The sequence below is a fragment of the Anastrepha ludens genome, chromosome X, assembly GCF_028408465.1.
Source record: "Anastrepha ludens isolate Willacy chromosome X, idAnaLude1.1, whole genome shotgun sequence".
NCBI lineage: Eukaryota > Metazoa > Arthropoda > Insecta > Diptera > Tephritidae > Anastrepha > Anastrepha ludens.
Window position 1 is genome coordinate 63,783,682 of NC_071503.1, and position 20,017 is coordinate 63,803,698.

The 20,017-nt window shown below is 35.7% G+C and overlaps 1 protein-coding gene across 1 annotated transcript; it reads right to left on the reverse strand.

The window, feature by feature from the left end:
- Window positions 1–1,441: 1,441 nt before the first annotated feature.
- On the reverse strand, window positions 1,442–19,785 carry LOC128870145 (purine-rich element-binding protein gamma-like). Its single transcript, XM_054112749.1, has 4 exons — window positions 19,651–19,785; window positions 19,426–19,581; window positions 2,189–2,320; window positions 1,442–2,119 (listed from the first exon to the last, which is right to left on the reverse strand). The coding sequence occupies exons 1-4, from the start codon at window positions 19,768–19,770 to the stop codon at window positions 1,958–1,960; spliced, it is 570 nt and encodes a 189-aa protein (XP_053968724.1). The 5' UTR covers window positions 19,771–19,785; the 3' UTR covers window positions 1,442–1,957.
- Between the last annotated feature and the right edge of the window lie 232 nt (window positions 19,786–20,017).

The following is a 20,017-nucleotide window of genomic DNA, read 5'->3' on the forward strand; positions in this document are numbered from 1 at the left end:
AATTCTATCATTTTATAATTTCTAATATTTTATATTTATCTCTTTTACAACAGACCTTTTATTACCACTGAGTATTTGAAATAGCTTTCCACTTTATTTTTACCAAAAATATTTTTCTAATATGTGTGGGTTTGTATTCAGTTAAAGTTTTGTTTTAGAATAAAATAATAATAGGACTATGAATAAGTTCGTGCGGTTTTACAACAGATGGCGTAACTTGATTATTATTCCATCGATCCACATTTCCAAACATTCATTGGAGAGCTACTGTCGTAAGGCATAAACGTCAGTATAAGTTTTTTATTTGAAGCGTAAACAACAATATTTTTACCACACTTGAAAATGTCGAATTTCGTGCCAAATAATGTGTTTTTGCGGGGAATTCTTCTTCATTATTTTAATATGAAGAAAAAAGCAGCCGAAAGTCATCGTATCTTGGTGGAAGTTTATGGTGAGCATGCTCTATCTGAGCGAACGTGCCAGAAGTGGTTTGCACGCTTTAAAAGTGGTGATTTTGGCTTGGAAGACGAAGAACGCGAGGGTGCGCCGCCAAAGTTCATGGATACCGAATTGGAGGAATTGCTCGATCAAGATCCGGCTCAAACGCAAGAAGAGGTTGCAAAAACTTTGGGAGTTGATCAATCAACCATTTCCAAACGTTTAAAAGCCATGGGAATGATCCGAAAGGTAGGCCATTGGGTGCCGTATGAATTGAAGCCAAGAGACGTTGAACGCCGTTTTATGGCATGCGAACAACTGCTTCAACGGCACAAAAGAAAGGGTTTTTTGCATCGAATTGTGACTGGCGATGAAAAGTGGGTCCATTACGACAATCCAAAACGTCGGGCAACGTATGGATACCCTGGCCATGCTTCAACATCGACGTCGGCGCAGAATATTCATGGCCTGAAGGTTATGCTGTGTATCTGGTGGGACCAGCTGGGTGTTGTGTATTATGAGCTACTGAAACCGAATGAAACGATTACGGGGGATGTCTACCGACAACAATTGATGCGTTTGAGCCGAGCACTGCGAGAAAAACGGCCGCAATACGCCGATAGACACGACAAAGTTATTTTGCAACATGACAATGCTCGGCCACATGTTGCACAAGTGGTCAAAACATACTTAGAAACGCTCAAATGGGATGTCCTACCCCACCCGCCGTATAGTCCAGACCTTGCGCCATCCGATTACTATCTCTTCCGATCGATGCAACATGGCCTGGCTGACCAGCACTTCCGTAATTACGATGAAGTCAAAAAATGGATCGATTCGTGGATTGCGGCAAAACCGACCGAATTTTTCACAAAGGGAATCCGTGAATTGCCAGAAAGATGGGAAAAAGTAGTAGTAAGCGATGGACAATATTTTGAATATTAAATTTGTAACCATTTTACGTCAATAAAGTTTCAAATTTCGAAAAAAAACCGCACGAACTTATTCATAGTCCTATTAGCATTGTTAAAACTATCGTACATTTCTTAAAATATATATATGAAAATCGGATAATGAATATAAGGCTTAGATTTTACATCTGTTGCCATATATTATAGGTACTATTTGGAACTGCGCGGGCTTACATATGTAGCATCTAAATGATAATACAAAGAATTACTATTGGCTTCAAAAGTTCAAGAAAGTTCGAGAAAGCATGACTGTTAATTTAAATTCTGCCAACTTCGTCGTTTTTAGAGCAGCCTCTAATCAATGCAACTGGTGTCCTCCATTTTTGTTACCAATTAATCTAACATTTATAGTAGTAACTAGTTCTCTGTTCTTTAATTTTCTTATTAAATTCCAACATGAAATAAGATTTAATTTAATAAGTATGGATTTTTAATAAAATATATCTTGATTCACTTTTTTGTTTATTCTCCTTTTTGTTGGTTAAACATAACTTTTTCTTCAACTTTAACTCTCCACAATTGTTTTGTTTATTTTTATGCCGCTATTTTTATTTTAGACTGTTTGCAGGAGTTTGAATATTATTATCGACAGTGATAGACGATGTGTCGGACGATTTCTTCATTTTGTCACAATAATCATTAAAAATGTCACGAAAACGTAGCCAACATTTCTCTGGCACACTTATAGCAGTACGAAAATTACTTTTTACCTAAAATCGATCAAAAAAGATCATTATTGAGTATGCTTAAATTATTACTCGTCTTTGAAATATTTTTACCTCACTAATGCGCATGTAAGCGCCACGATTATTTTGTCCAATATCGAAGTAAAAATTTTTATTGTCCACTTTCATGTGGCGTTCTTCCGGCAGATCACCTTTAAATCTATTAAAATACATATAATAGTAAATATAATTCGATTAAAAATGTATAATTAAAATGGAAATATTCAAAAAGCTTATAATTAAAAATAATTTCTTTCTGATATCAAAACAAAGGACCCTGTATCGTATTATTAGAAATCGACAGAATACCGTCGGCTCAACAATGAAAATTCATTATTTATTTAATTAACCCTGCTCCGTCATCCTTCGTCAAAATGACTACGCGCGATTTTATTTTAAAATTAAAACCGGGTTTTTTAGATTGTTTTGGTCTGATTTTTCTGATAGCGTTAGTTGGTTAGAAGCTGTTGGTGGATGAAGACGTACAGCAAACAACGCACATTGTAAGTATTTTTTTTTTTCGCTTATAATTTTTTGCCGTAGTCAAAATGACGAAAGATGTGTAACTTCCAGTTTTGACGGGGTACTTTTTTAGTACGAATAATTTTATCGTAACTCTAAAATGGCTAATCAACAATCACTAACAGATAAACAAATTGAGAAATTTCTCTCTTGTTGTGATAGCAACGATGAATTTGAAAGCGATGACAGTGAAATAGGTTGTGACACAGAAGTTGAGGAAGAGGATTTCGTTGCAAACACCAGCTCATCAGATGAAGCAACTAATGAGGATGAAGATAACGTTATTACATGTGAGAAAACTATACTTCGAGGGAAAAATGGTCATAAATGGTCATCAGTTAAAGGTACAACTCATCATTATGGGCTAAATATCGTACATAAAAGTCGAGGGCCTACCCGTCAGTGTAAAAACGTAATTGATCCGTTCGACTGTTTCAAACTGTTCATAACAGGAGATATCGTCGACGAAGTTGTAAAGTGGACAAATGTTGAAATAAATCAACGCCAATCAATCTTACTAGCAAATACGGATCAGACACAACGACGTAACACAAATGCAAATGAAATATATGCAGTTATGGGTATATTGGTGTTGACCGCTGTTAAAAAGGATCAGCATTTATCTGTGGAGGAATTATTTGACAGGTGTTATTCTGGATCCATCTACGCAAGCGTTCTTACCAAAGCCAGATTTCAATTTCTTATGTCCTGCCTGCGGTTCGACGATAAATCTCTGCGCCTGTAATTAGTGGGTGATAAATTCGCACCCATCAGAAAAATATGGGAAATGTTTGTAAAAAAATGCAGGGAAAATTACAGTCCTGGTCCATACCTTACAGTGGACGAACAGCTTTTGGCTTTCCGAGGCAAGTGCAGTTTCAAGATGTATATCCCGAATAAGCCTGCCAAATATTCGGGGTCGTAAGTGCGGTTCGGCCATGTTTTGCTACGACAGCAACTTAACATTGTTATCGTATAAGCCGAAGCCAAACAAAATGGTTTATCTTTTATCCTCATGTAACGAACAGGGCACTATCAATTCCAATACAAATAAACGCAACATGGTGGAGTTTTATAATAGTACCAAAGGAGGAGTTGATACATTCGATCAGATGTGCAGTGTTATGAGCTGTTTAAGAAAAACTAACAGATGGCCATTATGTCAATTTTTCGGAATTTTAAACATAGCTTTCATTAATTCATATATAATTTATACCCATAATGTGTTTCAAGGTGGTCAAAAGCCACTAAATCGCGTTAATTTTATGAAAAAACTTTTTGCGGAACTCATAAAAGAGCAACTAAAGGACAGGCTTGTTATGCCAACAATAACATCCACTGTGAGAAATGATATCGAGAATCAGCTTCAAATAAATAAATCTACAGAATCTGAAAACAAAATACCAAAAAGTTCAACTGGAAAAAGAAAAATATGCGCCTTTTGTCCTTCTGCTAAACGAAGAATGACAAACGTCGTTTGTGCAAAGTGCAAGAAAAGGCTGTGCGGCGAGCACAAAATAGAAGTTTGTGACTCATGCTTTATATGAAATAATTTATCTTAAAACTAATGTTCCTTTTTTAGTTTAATGTATTATTTATAAGAAACTATAAGACTTAATGGATAAAAATGTGATTTATTTTTTATTTGAAATGTTATATAATAAGTTGTTTAAAAAACCATGCCAATTGAAAGAAGGCTATTCAATGTTAATTTTACGCCAAAAAAATAATAAAATTTTATGAGTTTCGTTAAATATTAATTTTAAAGTATCTAAATAAAAATAACAAATCAATTTTGATACCTATTTTTGTTGACAACTTTTTTTACAGCTTTTTAAAATACATCGTAGTCAAAATGACGAAGGATGACGTTAGTGTACAATAAATAAGGATGACGTTCTAGGGTTAAAAAAAAACCCACTGTTCCTACTTCCTATTGACTTAGTGCTAATAACAGAAAACATTTATTAATAAAATCTATATATATAAAAATGAAATGATGTTCGTTTGTACGCATTTTTTTGGGCCGATACGAGGCCAATTTTATTCGTTCTTTTTTCATATTATAGGGATCCACTAGGGGAAGGTTTTTAGCAAAAAAAATTTCTTTTAAATATTTTCTTCATATAAAAAAAAGAAAAAATCAAAATATTGTACAAAACAAAACTTGCTCGATTCTTAGATTAAAGTAAGTTTCGAATTGACATTCATTTTATGTGTACAACTTTTTTTGAATTTTTCGTTATTGTATACAGAAATTTCAAATGATTCGAATGAAAATTTTTTTTTTTTTTTATTTCTTCCATAAAATATTACACCTGTCGTTAGACAATAAGTAATTTGATTTACAAAAAGATGGAATGAGAGTGATATTGAAGGGCCAATGCCCCAAGCTCATTTAGAAGAAATATATACATATTATTTAAAAACAAGTGGTTAACAAACAATGACATATACGATTAGTTGACAATTGATTACAAGGATTTTGCAAGATCTGTTGGTGTTTGACGGTTAAGCCGACTTTGGGTAGGTTTTTCTTTAATTGGTAGTCTTCTCATCATAGGATTTGTATGTGTTAATAGTCTATTTATGTGTCTTCTGCTAGCGCTTTGTATTGTTTCATCAATAGTATCGGTGTCAAGGTCGCGATGAATATCTGCGTTAGGTATGTACCAAGGTGCATTAGTTAAGGTCCTAAGTATTTATGAAAATAATGTTTCAATTCAATTGAGCAATGCTTTCTTTGACCAATTCTATATGGAAATGAATGCGTTTGCAAACGATGTTTTCGGCTATGAACAAATGTTGGAATCGAATGAAAAAGGAAAGAAACCCGAAATGATAAAAAAAATCTTGGAAAATTTAAAATGAATGGTGCTTCATTGGAAAAATTCAAAGGTAATAAGAACATGCACAAGATAAAGTTAGAATTCGAATTTTTAGATTTATTTTGTTTATTTCTCATTTTTTCAGAAGTACACCACACAACAACTCATTCCAACTCTGATTTTGAAATCCTGTTGGAATTGGTGATCGATAATTTTGTCACTATAATGGTCAATGGAAATTTGCGTGTATCAGACCCTGCATATTATTTACCATATCAACTTTTTATGGAACATATGGACCAAATGAACACAAAAAAATTATTTAGTTTTGTTTTGATTTTTTGCAACATTTTGGTTTTCAGTTGATACAATAAAAACAATACTGTTTTTTCGTGAACACAAAATTCTAAATTTATTACGTTGTTTGTTTAGAATTTTTTTAGAAAAAAGTAAATTTTTTGGTTTTGAGGAAATTTGTTTATTGTTGCTATTTGTGAAAGCGTAGATATTTGTAAGTATTTGACTATAATCCTAAAAGTTAATGGAATACCACTATGACACATAGAAAACATTTTTTCAAAGGGGTGTTTTTCAAAAATTATAAAAAAAATTGTTTTCAAAAATTTTGAAGAAATAAAGTAAAATAAAAAAATTTCGAAAGCATGAAATTTTTTCAAAACCAAATTTTCCTCAAAAAGATAAAAGAAATTTCTTCGAAGAGATGTTTTTCTAAAATTACAAAAACAAAAATTTCAAAAATTTTAAACAAATAAAATAAAATAAATTTTTCCAAGGGTATGAAATTTTTTCAAAACAAAATTTTCTGAAAACCTACCAAATTTAAAAAAAAATGGTGTTTTCAAAGCATTTCATATTCCACTATTAATAGAGAATACATTTTTTCGAGGGGGTGTTTTTCAAAGCGGAAAAAAATCCTTTTTAACAAATCAATTTAAACTTTTACAAAAGTATGCAATTTTTTCAAGAACAAAATTTTCTCAAAAACGTTAAATTAAAAAAAAATTGTTTTTTCAAAATATTTAATTTTCAGCAATTAACTGAGAAGAAATTTGTTAGAGCGAAGTGTTTTTCAAAACTTCAAAAAACACTTTTTAACCAAAAAAAATAAACCTTTTTTCAAAAACAACAGGAATGATAACATTGCCTAACAATTTCTGCACTTTTGCACAGTCTAAAGAGGCATTGATACAGAGTGTATTTCCAAACATAGTTCAACATTACAAAAACCAAATTAGGACGTCAATGATATAAATTCAGCTATTTTAGATCAAATACCTGGTGACATAGTTGCGTATAAGTCAATGGACACTATTACTGATCAAGATGAGGTCGTAAATTATCCAACTGAATTCTTAAACTCACTCGATTTGCCATTCTTACCACCTCATAATTTACGATTAAAAATTGGAGCACCGATTATTATGCTGCGCAATAGTAATGTGCCCCGACTTTGCAACGGTACCAGACTCGCTGTGAAGAAGCTAATGGGTAACGTTATCGAAGCAACAATTTTGAAAGGGAAGTACAAAGGAGAAGACATTTTGATACCCTGAATTCCACTGATTCCGGCGGATTTACCATTCGATTTCAAACGTTTGCAGTTCCCTATTCGCCTTGCCTTCGCTATGAGAATTAATAAGGCGCAAGGACAGTCTCTACAAATGTGCGGTATTAATTTAGAATACCCAATTTTTTCTCATGGACAATTGTATGTAGCTTGCTCACGAGTTGGCAAACCATCGTCATTATTCACGCGAAAGATGAAAAAACCAAAAACGTTGTCTACCAAAAAGTGTTACAATAAAGTTCGAATGAAATTGTATCAAAGAATTTGCTTTGTTTCGTATTAATTTTATTCTCTTTCAGCAAATCATTGAATTTATCGTCTAGCGAAGCGGGCGAGGGTACGCTAGTAACAAATAAAACTTGATCAAAACAACAAAAATTACATTAGCGAATTGAATCGTGCATTCAACGAAGAAGAGAATTGATTTTAGTAATTGTTAGACGTATTGAACTCGAAATTCGTTTTGAATATCTTGCGATAAAAAAGGTAAGAGCTTCGTAAAGATCTCGTCAGAATAACGGACCTTCTGTACTCAAGGCACTTTAATCCAATTAATAACAAGTGGGAGGTAAATGAGACAGAAAAATGTAAATATCTTAGGGCAAATTTAAGAAACATCTGTTTTACCCGTTCTATTCTTGGGAAAGCAAATTGGTGATAAGGTCTCCGAATAAATGACGCATATTGCAACCTATATTGATCAAACGCGGTAAACAGAAATTTGATAGTGGCTTGAGAAAGAAAAATTAAAGCTAAGAATTACTTCAAGATATTTGATCTCGTGTTTTAAATTTTTCAGAAGAGATGGTGAGTTCATCCAAGATCTTGCTTCCCGCACCCATGTTTCTGTGCTAACAACAAAGTATTCAAACTTTGGGTTGGTATGGGGGCAGGGATGGGGGAAGCAAAGCAGGCTTAGCAAAAACAGGATGCAAAGTATGCATGTCTCCCTTCAGCATTTTGCGACCATGAAATAGGTCAATAAGAAGGGGCGGAAAGCTCTAGCTCAATATAAAGCAGCAAATTAAATCAACTGCGCATGAACGGTAAGGTTACTCGTTCGCCTACGAAGCGGGAGGGCCTTAAATGGGCAAACGCAACAATAGCGAAAGGCAGAGAGCATTTCCCGCAAAACAAAAAAAGTCGCGACGAAGAAGCAGTCGCTAAGAGCTTGAAGGAGCCTAAAAGAAAGCGGTCCAAGGATGAAGAAAAACCCGAGGCCAAACGTCAGCAAACGCAGAAACCAGTTAACTTAGCGGACCAGCCAGTCACTTCCATGGGGGAGATGAAGAACGATGCTGGCCAGCCAACGATGTCGAAGAAGGCATTGGCGGTCAGTGAAATAGCCAAACGGCATTCGACCGTGGCATGATTGACCTTCATCACCCTAATGAACAGATGAGGGCGGAGCAGTGGAAACGGGTTGACACCAAAATTTCAGAAGCCGTCATTGCAAGAGTGGTCAATGAGCCCGACAAACCATCGCCCTCTTTTGAAGGCGTAGGCTGGTACATAGGTATATAGCTATATATGCTCAGATGCAACGACGACACGACATTGAGATGAATAAAGGAAGTGGTTCTAATATTGAGGGGCCTGTGGGATGCTTCGGAGCTGAAAATAGTCGACAGAGACTACATTCCGTGTATTCCTCGTGCTAAGGTGCAATCGGCAAATAGCCGTTCCTATGGCACAAGACATTGATCCAAATGGAGGGAAAGACCTGCAGATCAACCTCCACCACAGTAAGACAGCATAGGTAAAACTCCTCCTTGCGCTTGAGGAAGGTGACTACGATGTGGCTCTAATCCAAGAACCATGGATATCTTCCGTCAAAAAGGTATGTGGATTAGAGTCAAACAATTTTCCACTGTTCTATTCACCTACAGTAAGGAAGACTAGATCTGTCATCTTAGTGAGGAAAAATACTAACTCTTACTTTATCCTTAGATTAAGCACGGATGACCTGACGGTGATAGCCTTAGAGGGGAACGAGGGACAAAAGATCTTCGCTTGCTGCTACATAGCCCATAACGTCGGAGTACTACCAATTGAACTACGGCACCTCATGAGAGAAGCTCATCAGTGGGGAGGAGTAGATGCAAGCTCGCACCACCTTTAATGCTGCAGTAAGGATATAAACGATCTTGGTGAGTGCCTTTTGAACTATATATTAGAAAACAATATAAGTTTGGCTAATAGGGATAATATACCGACTTTTAAGGGTCAAAGTTCTGAAGAAGTTTTGGATATCCCTCTCTTTTACGGTAATAACCTACATATCTTTAACTGGAAAGTGCTGCAGCAACCCTCCTATTCACATCCTAAGTACATTAGTTTTACGTTTTCTGGCAAAATCCCGAAGGCAAAAGCAACATTTAGGAATCCTAGGAAAAAAAGCTGGGACCTCTATGAAATTTTGCGAAACGATTACACTCTTTTATCCCCCCAAATACTCTCCAGCAGAAACATAAAAGCAGCTATAAACTTCTAACTTCAAAAACTCTTCTTGCATACCAAAAATCCTATTCGCTCACAAGGCTCAGAGGTAAGTCTAAGACGAAGACAGCTTAGAGAATTTCTGAAGCTAGCTAAGCTTGCAGATTGTGATGAGTGTTGGAGGGAATGTAACGTACTACGCAGGTTATAAAAAAGGAGATTAGGAGGACCAAAAGGAGCTCTTGGCGAGACTTCTGCGTCTGTGTATTGCAGATAAGAATGGCCATACATTGCTGTGAATACGCGATTGGAGTCTTTCTTGACATATCTGGAGCTTTCAACAATGTGTCGAAGGAGGCACTGATTGAGAGTCTGGGGTCAATTGACACACATCCATCAATGTAAAACTGGATAGGCAACCTATTGATTTGTCGCGCAGTGTGGGGGTCTTTGGTATCTTTTGTATCGGAGAGCTAATAGCGGTACACCACAAGGAGGTGTACTCTCCCCTTTATATGATGCACTCTGGTAGTAAACAGGATCTTACTTAAAATGAGCAAAGCTAACTGCGTATGCAGATGACCTGGCTATTATCATCTCAGAAAGATGCCTAAAACTATAAGTCAAGTTCTTGAAAAGGCATTCAAGGAAATTAGCGGGTGGGCAGTTGAAGCTGGACTGAAAGTCAATCCTGAGAAGACGTGCCTAGTACTGTTTACCAGGAAGTACAAGATTCCGAACTAGACCCCACCTCGTCTGGACAGTATTACATTACAGGTTAAGACATATACTAGGTACCTAAGAGTAATGCTGCATAGCAAACTAACGTGGAAACTCAATGTGAAAAAACGAACGAAGAAAGCACTCAATGCCTTATACGCATGCAGAAAAATACTCGGTAAGACATGGAACTTACCTCCACGACTTACACATTGGGTTTATACGGCAGTAGTAAGACCAATAATGCTTCATGGCATTCTAGAATGGTAGGCAAATTTGAACAAGAAGGCATACCCTAACAAACTGTAGAAAGTACAAAGAGTCTCAGAGCTGGGTATAACGATTGCAATGCTCACCACTCCCACAACAGTACTGGACAAGATACTTGACCTCCACCCAATAGACCTAGTAGTAAAAAATTCTGCAAAGAAGTCTGCACTTAGGCTAATGACAACAGAACAACTAGTTGAAAGGCCTTATGGCCAAAGCCGAATATGCAAAGGTTTAAACGTTCACTCGCTAGCTACGTTATTCCTCATACTCATTTCACTGCCACTGCCCTGCACTTAGCAGAACATGAATGAATTGTTTAGGTTCAGCATCATTTTCAAATTAGAAATGTGGCAGATCAAAAAATTAGCAGCCTACTTAAATTATCCAAACTGTGTATCAAAGAAAAAATATAAGATAAACTCTTCGATGGGATGTATTTTGAGGGAAATAATATCACTTTTGAGGAATAAACTTGTAATTTTCTGAATATATTCCCAGAACTTTTTTATCAAGGCACATTGGAATCCACTTTCCCCCAAAAAATCTCAGTGCGTCCGCCAATTGAAGTTGAGCTCATCTAATAACATGTTAAAAGCACGTCTGTCAACCCAGTTGTTGGTGCAACATCATACTCATTCCCAATAACCATTCTCGCTGAAGTGACAATCTTTAATACGGGGTACCATCAAAAGCCGAACATACCTACATTAGGGTGTCCCAAAAAATATTAAAGTGTTTTTTTTTAACGCATACCCTCTTATTTTGTTTGAATGGTCTCAAAACATCAAAAAATAAAGTTTCGTCTCTTTAGAATCACGGCAACCCGTGCCGAGTTGCGCGGAAACCTAACGGTACTTGTATAGTACTGCGCGCGCGAAGTGTCGGATTGATTGCGTGTAATTACTTGTTTGGTTTATTAGTAATCGCGTTTTTTTCTTGTGGTCTACATGTCAGTGGAGTTTCGAAGTTCCAAAAAGGAGATATTTTTAATAGGGGACGTAAAACATCAAATCACCGGTTCTAAACTTCCCTCTAACGGGCAAGTACTGGCAGTTTTGTTCTATAATATTCGTGAAGTGAACTTAAGTGTCAATGAAAGTGCAAATCTCACAATTCGTGAGTGTATTATTTATTGGGAAAAGGCACGTATACCGACCAGATAAATATCTAACTGTGTTAAGAAACTAGTTAACTTATACCAAGTTTGGAGAGAATTGCAAAAAAATGCGAAAAAAACTCTAGAAGTGTTTGAACAGCGTAACAGGAGTTTGTTTCAAACTTAAACAATTTGTTTGACATCGCACATGCCAATGCTCTTCAATCGATTAAAATAAATGAAGATAAGATCTTCTTGCAGCGCCAAAGAGAACCAGGTCGGCCCGGTCACTTAGCCGGAGTGGACAAAAAACTAACAAAAAAAAGAGGAAAGGACGCGCCTTAGAATCATCGAGGAGGAAAAGCGACGTGCTAAAAATTTTGCATCCTTAGCACCATCAACATCATCTTGCGAACCACCACTAGAAAAGTCATCTTCTGATTCTGAAATAATAGAATTAGAAGAAATTAGGCCCAGCGCAAGAGAAGCCTCCTCTCAGCCCGATAAAACTTCTATGCGGAAAAATATCATAACTCCCAAGTTAGTTGCCGCATTAGACAGGTGTCAGTTAAGTGTGAGGGATTCTGTCTTTATAATTGAAGCTACTATCGAGGCTCTGGGGCACAATACGGATGAATTCCCCATAAGCAAGTCTTCCATCCAGAGAGTTTGTACGGAAATGCGAAAAGAACGGGTTGAAGCTATAAAAATTGATTTTCAAAACAAAGTCCCGGACACGGTAACTGTCCACTGGGACGGAAAACTGTTGCCAGCTCTAGATTCACGTAAAAGTAAAGAAGAACGCCTACCGGTAGTTATTACGTACGATAATAAAGAACAAATTATTGCTGTTCCTAAATTGGATAGCTCGACAGAAAGGGAACAGGCAGACGCAGTTTGGGATGCTATTACGAGCTGGAACCTTGAAGACAAAGCACAGATTCTCTGTTGGGATACTACTGCTTCTAACACAGGCCGCATAAATGGAGCATGTATACTTCTCGAACAAAAACTGGGAAGAGAAGTGCTTATTTTTGCTTGCCGTCATCACGTTTACGAATTAGTACTTAAAGGCATGTTTGAAGCGAAAATAAGTCAAGTAACTACAAGCCCAGACATCCCATTATTCAAGAAATTCCGAGGAAACTGGAAAAATATCGAACCCGAGAGAAAACAAAGCTGTACAGGAAAGCTATCTTGTTTTAATGTTTTGGAAATTGGCAAGCTGCTAGAATTCTACAAAACTGAATAAACCAAAGAAATCGAGATTCAGAGAAGAAATATAAGATTCGGCCTCCAGGTGCTATGCACCAGGCTCGTATCAGGATTTGTGTTTTTGAAGGCCATGAAAAATGGTGGTATTTGACAGATGAAGTATCTATTCTGGCTTTATTTGATGATGGTTTCGATCTAGAAACTAAAGTAAAAATGATTGCTAACTTAACTAGAGAACACCCAACAGCCCACAATAAACGTTACATTCCATCCAAAGAAGAACTCTGTGGCCCACTTTTTGGTACGTTAATTAAGCTTTGATTTTGTACTATGACTAAGTTTGCTAATAGGCATAATTGATAACTGATCTATCTGTTTTAATTTCAGAGAGAAACATTGATGACTTCGTCTCTGTCAAAAGCAAGTTCCTGTTTAATCGACTCCAGATTGCCGACAGTTTTCTGAACAAGTGCCCCTCTTCGTGGTCAAATGATGATTCGTTTCTACAGGCTAAAAAGAAGCTGCTAGGACTGAAAGCAGTTAATGATACGGCAGAAAGAGCGGTTAAGTTAATGCAAGACTTCCATGGTTTGATCACTGTTCAAGAGGAGCAAAAACAATTTTTATTACGTTGCGTACAAGAACACAGACAGGTATATCCCGACTGTAAAAAGCAAACTTTGAATAGTAAATTCGATGGTTGATGTCCCTTTTATAATAAAAAGAAAATAAATATGAAATATGTGCTTTATTTTTATTTATTTAATTAATCTAAAAATTCAATTAAACTTTTCTCTATTGTGAGCCTATAGCTTTCATACTAACTTTTAAACTTAAAGTTTGACATCAAGTCGGCACGGGTTAATGGCATCCGATCTCAATAATATTTTATATTTAAGTTTTTAGAGTCAAATGGAAAAAAATAAAGGGTATGCGTATTGAAATTCCGAAAAAAAAAATTCCCCCTTGTAGCCTGGGACACCCTAACCTACATACATTGAGTAGGTCAGGGTCGATCCTGAGCAGGTAGAAACCTAACCTGCCACAGTATCCGGTACGTAATTGTGCCAGTTCGATTATTCATTACCTAATTATTTTAAGTTTTATAAATACCATTAATAATAATTATTAGTATTTATATTAAACTGTTGCGTCCATTTAGTACATATGATAACACGTTTTCCGTTTTTATTACAAAAGTTGTATTAATGTTCAGAACATAAGTGCACAATTTTATAACTAATTAGGAACTTTTATCTTTAATTACCACGCTGAAGGAAAGTCTTGTCGGAATGAAAAAATTAACGGAATGAGAAAAATAACAATAACAATATGAACCGCTGCTGTTCGTTAAGAGTTGCCACAAGACTCCCCCGCTAATTACACAATCGAGCAGGAAGTTTGATTCGACGACCCGATCTTGTAGATTTGATTGGCTAGGTTTCGATTGTAATAGGTTTAGAAACTGCTAATTGCTTGTCTGTCGATTAAGTTCTCGACAATCGCTGGTTTAACCCTTTCAATACGGATTTTTTTAAGGGGAAAAAATATTTAACCATGAAAAGTTATTACTAGTGATCTAAATAGTATATCCTCTTGTATAAATAAAGAAATTATTTCTAGGAATTGAGAAAATGTCCTGGGAAAACATTGTCCCACCCGTAATGAACACTCAGTAGATCTATAATTGTCGTTTGTCCAAAACATGTGTAGAGAAAAATACAAAGTATAACGGGTCATACGGAGCATAATTGATGGTATATCTCGTAAAAAACTGATGGGAGAAAATACACAGCAATGCAAAGAAATATTTGGCATTTAGTAAAACGAAAACACTCATTGGGACATATGTGCCCCGTCAGTATTGAAAGGGTTAAGGCGATCAGTTGAAACAATTTTATGCTCGCCATTGATGTCTACCTTAAAGTGCTTAACTCTGTGTTCTAAAACTTTAAATGGGCCGTTCAATGGGGCTTGCAATTGTGTTTTATGGCCGCTAATACGGACGAGAACGGACCTTGGCTTCAGCATCTCTGGATGTATAAAAACTGATTTTAGATTCGGGTAGTGGCCCAACAAGATCATTGTTGATATGGTCAAAGCGGTCACATCTGGTGTTGTAATGTTCGACTGACGATCGTTTGTGGCGATGAACTTAAGCTTTCTGACATGCAAGGCAATTACGCAAAAACTGCTTGCAATCTCGTCGCATGTTGGCCCACCAAATCGCTGCTGAATCAGCTTCGTGGTAGCACGTACTCCTGGGTGACTTAGACTGTGGAGTTTGCCTATAACGGGATTCGAAATATGTTAGGAACAAAAGAGCGGATACGGTTACCAGAAATATCGCATGTTAGTTCAGTACTAGTACCAGGAATTGTGATTTGACTGAGTTGAAAACTTGTAATGTTGTTGTTGTGTAGTGAGTAGAGTGACATGTCGTTTTCTTCTTCGACGGCCATTTCTTCAAAATTATTGTTTCTTAGTTCAATAGAGTCTATTCTTGAGAGCAAATCAGAAACTACGTTGTTCTTTCCTGGAACGTGGCGAATGGTGGTAGTTGTGAATTCACTGATATAACTTAATTACGCTGCTCGACGTGGAATAATTTTTTTCGCTAAATTTAGTGAATTCAAATGACAGTAGCTTGTGATCTCAGTAAACTTCAAAGTGGGGTCCGTCCAGTAAGTGCTCGAAGTATTTTATTGAACGATTAATCGCCAGTAGTACTCTGTCGAACGTAGGATAGATAGCGGGATTTGGTGTCGCTGAGCCATTTTGAGAAAAACCCAAGCGGTTTGCAAATGTTGTTTTCAACTTGATGAACAACCCCTCCAATAGCAGTTGAACTGGCCTCCGTTGCCAGAATTAGCTGAGCGTTTGCAGCTGCGTGAACCAATAACGAAGCATTTGCTAACTGCTCCTTGTATTGATGGAATGCCTGTCTTGCATCTTCAGTCCACGAGATATGTATCTTATCGTTTTTCTTATTATTCCAAATTAAAACTTCTAATCGTTGTTGCGTTTCAGCTACATTTCTAATAAAGCGACGTTAGAAATTAATCATTAACATGAATCGTTTTAAATCTTTTTCGATAGTCGGTTCTTTCAAGGACAATATTTTTTCCACCTTTTCAGGTAGCGGCTTAACACCCTCAGCTGTGACTTCATGACCTAAAAATATTATTTTGCTAGTAGCAAATGTACACTTTTCAGCGTTGATCCATGATCCAAGTCCATAGTCACAGAAGCGCTTCAACACGTTTCGAATGTGTTCGACGTGCTGTTCATAAGATTCGGATGCGATAAAAATGTCATCTATGTACGTAGAAACCTAATCGATTCCCCGTGGTACTTCGTCAATTAATCGCTGAAATGCTTGTGACGCATTTCGCAATCCGAATGACATAAAAACATACTTGAATAAGCCAAATGGGGTGATGATGGCCGTTTTGGACTATGCGACTCTTCGATTGGGACTTGATGGTAACCTTTGCGTAAGTCGATGCGGCTATGCGCTTTCGTAAAGGGTATTTGGAAAATCTTGCAGGTAAAGAATTGGATTTTTATCGGCTTTTGTATGTGAATTCAACTGCCGTTAGTCACCACATGGACGCCAGTCCCCATTACCTTTTAGTACCATATGCAGCGGCGAGGCGTAGTTGGTCTTTGATGGTCTGCAGATACCGAGTTCGAGCAGTTCGTTGAATTTATTTTTAGCAATCTTTAGTTCATCTAGTGATGATCGTCTTGCTTTTGCTGTGACCGGTGGTCTCGTAGTTTCGATGAAGTGCGTTACATTAGCTCGTTCTTTAACTCGCAAGAGGCTTTATCATCAAGTAATTCCTTAAACTCAGATAAAAGAAATAAAAAATTGTTAGTTGCATCGACCGTAGTTACCTGAGGTGAAATCGTCACCTTCGGAAGACGCTCCAGTCAATGGATCGATTACCAGTTTACGTTTGATGTCTGCAAGAAAACCATATTCGTTTAGAAAGTCTGCACCGATTATTGATAATGAGCAATCTGGTATAGAGAAATTCCATGAAAATTCGCGTCTCAATCCAAGGCATATGTTTACCATATGTTTGTATCGGCGATCGGTTTGCGACGTAGTAATGTGCGTACTCCTCTGTATTGATTTTATTGTAGTTACTGCGTAGAGTTCAGTTTTCAGTTTTAGGATTGAGTGATCAGCACCTGAGTCGATTAGGAAATCATGCTCAGATAGCAGATCGTGTATGAACAGGCGCTTTGAAGACGTGCATAGTGTCGATGACAACGCACGAATTTGTTTTTTGGTTGTAGGTTAAATGAGCAAGGTGAATGGCATTTTTTGGCACGATCTCCTAATTTTTGGCGATACAAACACAAATCATTGTCATCGATCCTTTCTTTTTCGTTCCGCTTGGTACTGGATGAACGGCCACGCAGTCGACGTGTCGTCCGGTTCTAAGTTTCGATTGCATTTAACCGTGTGTATAATTTGCCCAATTTTTGTTGTATTGCTTACAGCATCCTTTCAAACGGTCGAGTTTTTTCCGGTCTAGACATATACACTGTTCTCGTTGTTTGCGGCAATTTTTTTAACTTTAAGTTTATGATGAAATCGTCTCCAACATCTTTCGAAGCGAGTGACTTTATTTTGTGTAGTGCCTGAGAATGCTTCATATCACCTAGCGGTTCGTTTGAAATCAACTTCTCAAATTTAATAGTCGCAGACTCGGAGTAAATTGAAGAGTTGTAGCTTCAATTTGTCATACTTGTCATCGCAGAATGATTCTAGAAGCAATTCCCTTACTTTCAATGCGAATTTGTTTGATAAGTTTGCAACTGTGTGCAAGTACTTTGACTTGTTCCAGGTTACTTTTCGGGGCTCAAAGGGTGACTCTACGATGATTTTGCAAAACTACGTGAATTTGATTTCCAAGATCGATGTTATTTGGCTTTATGTAGATGAGTTGATCTGACCTGCCGATTGTTGTGCCCCGATTGCCAATGCCACGTTCAATTGAATTTTAAGCGACTAAATCTCTGTTGAGAGCTCCTCGTAGTTAGGCATTTTGTTAAAGTTCACACCCACTAACGCATTTTTATTAAAATGTTCTAATGCGGGGTCACCAATTTTGGTGCGTGAATGATAACACGTTTCACAGTTTATTACAAAAATTTTATTAATGGTCAAAACATAAGTGCCCAATTTTACAACTAATTAAGAACTTTTGTCTTTAATTACCACGCTGAAGGAAAGTCTTGTTGGAATGAAAAAATTAACGGCATGGGAAAAATAACGGGAGCACAATATGAACCGCTCTCATTCGTTAAAAATAAAAATCGACTGTTGCAATTTCTACCAGAAGTTGCCACAGCAGTAATATTATACCCCTGTGTGTACCATCAAATTGTTCGTAGTAATTTTTGATATACTACATCTGATAACTGTTAAGAAACTTTTTTAACATTTTGCACGGAAATGATTATTTTACTGTTTAACAAAACTTTCTGTTTTCTTTATTTATTTTATTTTTACTTTTTGGTCTGAAATATCCGTTTTTGACATACTATTGATCTTAACATTTACGAGTTACACATTAAATTTCACTTTAATTTATTTCTGTTTTAAATTATTTTTATTAATTTAGTTATTTAACATTTTGTTCTATTTTACGTTTGCATATAATACAATATTGTTAATGGTGCAGCATTCACAGATTTTTCTGGTTTTATTTGTTTTACTCTTTAAATTTTCAAGAATTTTAAATCAACAATTATAATTACTTAAAACAATTTAAAATATATATTTTTACACATTTAGAATTTGATTCTGTGTTTTCTTTTCTCATTACATGTAAACACTTAAGATTTCAAAAAGCTAGAAGTAACATAAAACTTAAATTATAATTTTTTTTGATATAATATTATCACTTTATTTTAATTCTATTATTTTATAATTTCTAATATGTTATATTTATCTCTTTTACAACAGGCCTTTTATTACCACTGAATATTTGAAATAGCTTTCCACTTTATTTTTACCAAAAATATTTTTCTAATATGTGTGGGTTTGTATTCAGTTAAAGTTTTGTTTTAGAATAAAATAATAGCATTGTTAAAACTATCGTACATTTCTTAAAATATATATATATGAAAATCAAATAATGAATATAAGAGTTTAGATTTTACATCTGTTGCCATATATTATAGGTACTATTTGGAACTGCGCGGGTTTGCATATGTAGCATCTAAATGATAATATAAAGAATTACTATTGGCTTCAAAAGTTCAAGAAAGTTCAGAAAGCATGACTGTTAATTTAAATTCTACCAACTTCGTCGCTTTTAGAGCAGCCTCTAATCAACGCAACTGGTGTCCTCCATTTTTGTTATCAATTAATCTAACATTTATAGTAGTAACTAGTTCTCTGTTCTTTAATTTTTTATTAAATTCCAACATGAAATAAGATTTAATTTAATAAGTATGGATTTTTAATAAAATATATCTTGCTTCACTTTTTTGTTTATTCTCCTTTTTGTTGGTTAAAAATAACTTTTTCTTCAACTTTTAGCTCTCCACAATTGTTTTATTTATTTTTATGCCGCTATTTTTATTTTAGACTGTTTGCAGGAGTTTGAATATTATTATCGGCAGTGATAGACGATGTGTCGGACGATTTCTTCATTTTGTCACAATAATCATTAAAAATGTCACGAAAACGTAGCCAACATTTCTCTGGCACAGTTATAGCAGTACGAAAATTACTTTTTACCTAAAATCGATCAAAAAAGATCATTATTGAGTATGCTTAAATTATTACTCGTCTTTGAAATATTTTTACCTCACTAATGCGCATGTAAACGCCACGATTATTTTGTCCAATATCGAAGTAAAAATTTTTATTGTCCACTTTCATGTGGCGTTCTTCCGGCAGATCACCTTTAAATCTATTAAAATACATATAATAGTAAATATAATTCGATTAAAAATGTATAATTAAAATGGAAATATTCAAAAAGCTTATAATTAAAAATAATTTCTTTCTGATATCAAAACAAAGGACCCTGTATCGTATTATTAGAAATCGACAGAATACCGTCGGCTCAACAATGAAAATGCATTATTTATTTAATTTTATTAAAAAAAAAAACCGCAGTTCTTATTCACTATTGACTTAGTGCTAATAACAGAAAACATTTATTAATAAA